Raw genomic sequence first — 5268 nt, 5'->3', positions numbered from 1 at the left:
AATAAGATGACCTTGATTTTTTGATGACATTATTTTTTGTCTAAGACATGCTTTGCTTAGACCCATAGTCATAAGGAATGTTAAAATTAGTTTTAATTTTTATTTCTGAGAACTGAGATTTTTGATAACCACATTTTTGTTATTTAAATAAAAAAATATTACTTATATTATGTAATTATGAATTATTATAAACAGCTAAGTAAATGTTGCGTAGCCGCGCGGGGGCGGCCGGCAACGCCTCAAAATGATTGAGGGCGGGCCGGCACTGCGATTTACGACCTCTTGTGGGTCCCGGGAGAGCCGTAGAAGCCTTTAGGTTATATAGAAACCAAAAAAGGGTTGTTAAATCTTAAAAGAATCGTTAAATGATTGTGGAAGCTAGTTAGTAGGTGTCGCAGGGCGGCCGGCGCGCGCGCCTTGTATGGCTCGCGCCGCGGCGACTGGCCGCGGTATATAAGCTCAGAGCGGCTAAAGCTGCCGCACTCGCAGTCTCGCTGCCGTAGAGTCAACTCCAACGCGTCCCAAAACACAAACTCAATCAAAATGTGCGACGATGATGTAGCAGCGCTCGTAGTGGACAATGGGTCCGGAATGTGCAAGGCCGGTTTCGCCGGTGACGACGCACCCCGCGCCGTCTTCCCATCCATCGTGGGCAGACCCCGCCACCAGGGTGTGATGGTCGGTATGGGTCAGAAGGACTCCTACGTCGGTGACGAGGCCCAGAGCAAGAGAGGTATCCTGACCCTCAAATACCCCATCGAGCATGGTATCATCACCAACTGGGATGACATGGAGAAGATCTGGCACCACACCTTCTACAACGAACTGCGTGTCGCCCCCGAGGAGCACCCAGTGCTGCTTACCGAGGCTCCCCTTAACCCCAAGGCCAACAGGGAAAAGATGACCCAGATCATGTTTGAAACCTTCAACTCACCCGCCATGTACGTCGCCATCCAGGCTGTGCTCTCTCTGTACGCCTCTGGTCGTACCACCGGTATCGTGCTTGACTCCGGAGATGGTGTTTCCCACACCGTCCCCATCTACGAAGGTTACGCTCTGCCCCACGCCATCCTCCGTCTGGACTTGGCCGGTCGTGACTTGACCGACTACCTCATGAAGATCCTCACCGAGAGGGGTTACTCTTTCACCACCACCGCTGAGAGGGAAATCGTCCGTGACATCAAGGAGAAGCTGTGCTATGTCGCCCTCGACTTCGAGCAGGAGATGGCCACCGCTGCCGCCTCCACCTCCCTTGAGAAGTCCTACGAACTTCCCGACGGTCAGGTCATCACCATCGGAAACGAAAGATTCCGTTGCCCAGAGGCTCTCTTCCAGCCTTCCTTCTTGGGTATGGAATCATGCGGTATCCACGAAACCGTATACAACTCCATCATGAAGTGTGACGTTGACATCCGTAAGGACTTGTACGCCAACACTGTTATGTCCGGTGGTACCACCATGTACCCTGGTATCGCCGACAGGATGCAGAAGGAAATCACCGCCCTCGCACCCTCAACCATCAAGATCAAGATCATCGCTCCCCCAGAGAGGAAATACTCCGTATGGATCGGTGGTTCCATCTTGGCTTCCCTGTCCACCTTCCAACAGATGTGGATCTCCAAGGAGGAGTACGACGAGTCCGGCCCCGGAATCGTCCACCGCAAGTGCTTCTAAGCGCAAAGTTAAGTGGAAAGGGGGTGCTAGTGCGTGTGTGGTGGTGCTCTCGTGTCCGGTGGGAACGCAAGCATTTCGTACGTTGTGCCTAGTGATACCTGACAGAACTGAACATCTAATGTAACGCCATCTATCGTGTAATGTAATTTATTGTAAAATTTATATAAATTTAATTTTCTTTTTTATTTTTATTATACACGGGATCGTTATGGATCTCAAGCCAAAATGTAATTAATAAATAAACGGTTAATTTATTTATTGTAATTACAATATTATTTCTTTTTATACATCTGCGACTTTGCTTTTTATTAGATTCGCCTCGACCTAATATCCTATCATACTAGTTAGATTATTGATTACATACACACACTTACAATATATAAAAATCACACTTGCAATCAACAAAAGTGCCTAGGGATGCAAGGCTGCATAAGCATTCAGCATTCCTATCACAACGGCCGAATATAGCCCATCTGACTAACGCCTCTCACTACCATAAATAGTAAAGAGGGCTGCCGCCTCCGGGACGTCTATTTTAGTGGCAGCGGTCGTCATAGGAACATCGCAGTTCTAACTCACTATACACATCCAGGGTTTTCTCCCCCTTCACCCCCTCACACCTAAATCGTCGCTGTCTAATAATACCCGACTCCCGCACAGTTCAACGTTATCGTGACGTACCCAGCTCATTTTACTGAAACAAGCTGAGCTCATAGATGTAAACAATGACGGTCAGAGCTCTATAGTCTATATTTGTGGTCTTGTGCTAATATGGCAGTATATCAGACTTATGCAATAATTTTAATAAGGTTAGTCATAAAGGTATTATCTCTGACAATGTGATGAATCAGATTTCGATGTTATTTACGGTGGGTAACTGTGAGTGTATTTTGAGACTCCCCCGCGGCCGCTACTTGTATGGCGCACTCAACGCACACTATTTTTGTTTCAGCGCGATGGGGATTTACTATCGTACATATTTCTATATTTACAAATACATTTCATTCATCACTTATGTTCGCAATTAATTTCTAAATTCGATAACAAGTTACGCGTATATAGAAGTTTAGAAGTAGTGAAAATTATTTTCTGTGTCCATTTCTTATAAGTTTTCTATATACATCATTTAATTGTCTTCTAACATTCTGTGATTATAATATACGTATTCATATCATTTAACGAATTATAATTCGATATTCTTTAGTCTTTTAAAATTCTAGATGATTTCCGCAACTTTTTCTGTATGAAATTAATAATATTTGTTTAAGTATTGGCATACATAAAACAACATCTTTGCGTTTTCATTTGACGTGAGATCGGTCAACCATGCATTCTGTGAACCACGCGAAAATAAAGAAAATTTTATTCGGGATCCTATGTTAAGCTTGAACAAAAATCTGAAAATGAGAATTCCAATAATGCCGCGCCATTAGCGCGTACATTACACGTCCATTACACAACAATACATTAATCGATACTTGTGATTGATCCGTCTTCAGACGTCGACACATTAAACTCTCGATCACAATACGTATTATTCGTGTTTTATCGAGTCATTTCTTCCCCTCGCTGCCTTAAAAGGGTTCACTCGTTGAGTGCTTAAATACCTATTGTTGGCTTCGATCAGCGTGTTGGCAACTCCACGAGAGCTATACAAGACGCGGGGTAAATGGTGTGGGCCGAGATTCATAACCACGGTCGCCTAATGAGGTGATATGTAGCTCTATTGGACTAACTATTAGAGCTAACAAAAATAAATCTATAGGGAACTCTAGTTGGTTTACTGAATATATTATTTACATGTTTTACATACATACATTACATATTTAGATGGTTTACTCTAGTTTAATATATTAAGTACAGTACAGTACAATTGTTTTTAAAATTATTAGTACATCAGCATATTGTGTCTAACTTTTTTACTTTGCTGCGTAGTATGTAGTATTTATAAATTTAGAATTATAACATCATAGCTGCGGCAATTGTCTTGTTTTATTGCAATTTTAAATTTGTTTTAGGATAGTAACAGATTTTTCGCTAGGTCTTATCTTAGAGGTTTATTTTTAATTTTAGTTCTCGTTGGAGCTTCTTTGGTATTCCCGCCTAATTAAATGATTGTATATTGTATAATATATGACGTAAATACAATTTAAATATATAACTGTTAACTTCACAACACTAATGTGGTTTTTTGACCTATAATTAATTATTTAAATGAATAATTAAATGCGGGTTAGGCCTGTTTTAATTTAAATGTGTCGCCAATATTTGTGTACCCAAAATACTTGCTTAATATGGATGAATCATAGTTTTATCGTACCTTATGTTACGTCAAGTGTTATCAGGAAAAACAACATAACATTTACGTATGAAAAACTTCAGCAGAGCTCAGTTGTCATATATGGAACTAAACGAAAACAAACACGTTTCAAATTTTAGTTATAAGAACTGTCCCTGATATTTTTTTATCACAAAACTAATGTAACTTTGATTATGTTCTGTTTGGAGTAGAGACTCTTGGGCCGTGCGCTGCAAATGCACAGGCGCTAATTTAAGACTTGATTTTGAATTTGATCACCCAGTTACAATCTGTTCAGTGTTCTGTCAGAATTCAGTGTTTTAATTTTTTCCTGTTCAGTGGTGATGTTTGTGGTGTAAATAAAGTTTCTATTGAACTTATCTCTTAAACGTTACATTTGATACTTACAAATGTAGGTATTTATTATTACCCTGTAGATGCCGATATGGTACAACCAGAATGCCTTCGAAACACCCAACTTCCAAAACTCGCTACTAAATATACCTAGTATATATAATACATTCTCTGAATTAGGAAATTAATCAAATTCTCTAAAAAGGATAGGATTTCGCGATGGCAAATCGAAAAACGAAGAAAAAATATTGGTTTATAAACAGTAAATTAACACTGTTACTCTCAATCGAAATAAGGTTATTCATATAGGTAACAAATGTACCTATAAAACAATTATAATATAATTCTGAATTTAGAAAACAATTGTGTAATGAGTTTCGAGATGTATTCGTTTTTCAGTCGAACAGATCCAATTGTGAAGAAAGGCGTTACTATTTAAATGAGCTCCCCCCCTCCCCCAGGGAGATACAACACGTAAAAGGAGTAATTACTTCTTAGAATGTGCGGTTATGTCTAACCAACTCTTCTAAATCTAATGAATACATGGTGGTTAAAATAGTTGGCGATTAAAAATTAGTTTGCCCCGAGATTGATGTCACAAAATTTTTCAGCGCAGTTTTGCCCCTAAGAATATGAAGTGCAGCCTGTGCGGTCACCATCGAATGCTGAACGAGCAGAGGGATTCTTCGGCGGAAACGTATGGTAATGGGGTAATCTCTGTTCAAACTGTGCATTTTCATACTTTTGATTGATGCGGTCCGGGAGTACAATAAGATGCACACAGAAACGAAACGCGAGTATTAAGATGAACCAATTGCATCACTTAACGCCGGTTTTCTGTGAGACAGTGGTACTGCCCCGGTCGTGCCTGCCCATTTAGCTGAAGCCCGAAAGCAACAGGATGGCACTTCATCTAGGAAGGGGGTTGACTGATTTCAAAT

At 40.7% G+C, this 5268-nt stretch overlaps 1 protein-coding gene across 1 annotated transcript; it reads left to right on the top strand.

The window, feature by feature from the left end:
• The first annotated feature begins 471 nt into the window (after positions 1 to 471).
• Positions 472 to 1747, top strand: LOC125052818 (actin, muscle). Its single transcript, XM_047653827.1, has one exon. It carries the CDS (start codon positions 544 to 546, stop codon positions 1672 to 1674), a length of 1131 nt encoding a protein of 376 aa, XP_047509783.1. The 5' UTR covers positions 472 to 543; the 3' UTR covers positions 1675 to 1747.
• Positions 1748 to 5268: the final 3521 nt, after the last annotated feature.

This window comes from Pieris napi, chromosome 10 (assembly GCF_905475465.1).
Source record: "Pieris napi chromosome 10, ilPieNapi1.2, whole genome shotgun sequence".
Lineage (NCBI taxonomy): Eukaryota > Metazoa > Arthropoda > Insecta > Lepidoptera > Pieridae > Pieris > Pieris napi.
The sequence above is the reverse complement of the archived record's forward strand: the minus strand, read 5'-3'. Positions and strand labels throughout refer to the sequence as shown.

Excerpts from the sequence above, each read along its gene's own strand:
- LOC125052818 (XM_047653827.1), top strand. The coding sequence starts at position 544 with ATGTGCGACGATGATGTAGCAGCGCTCGTAGTGGACAATGGGTCCGGA.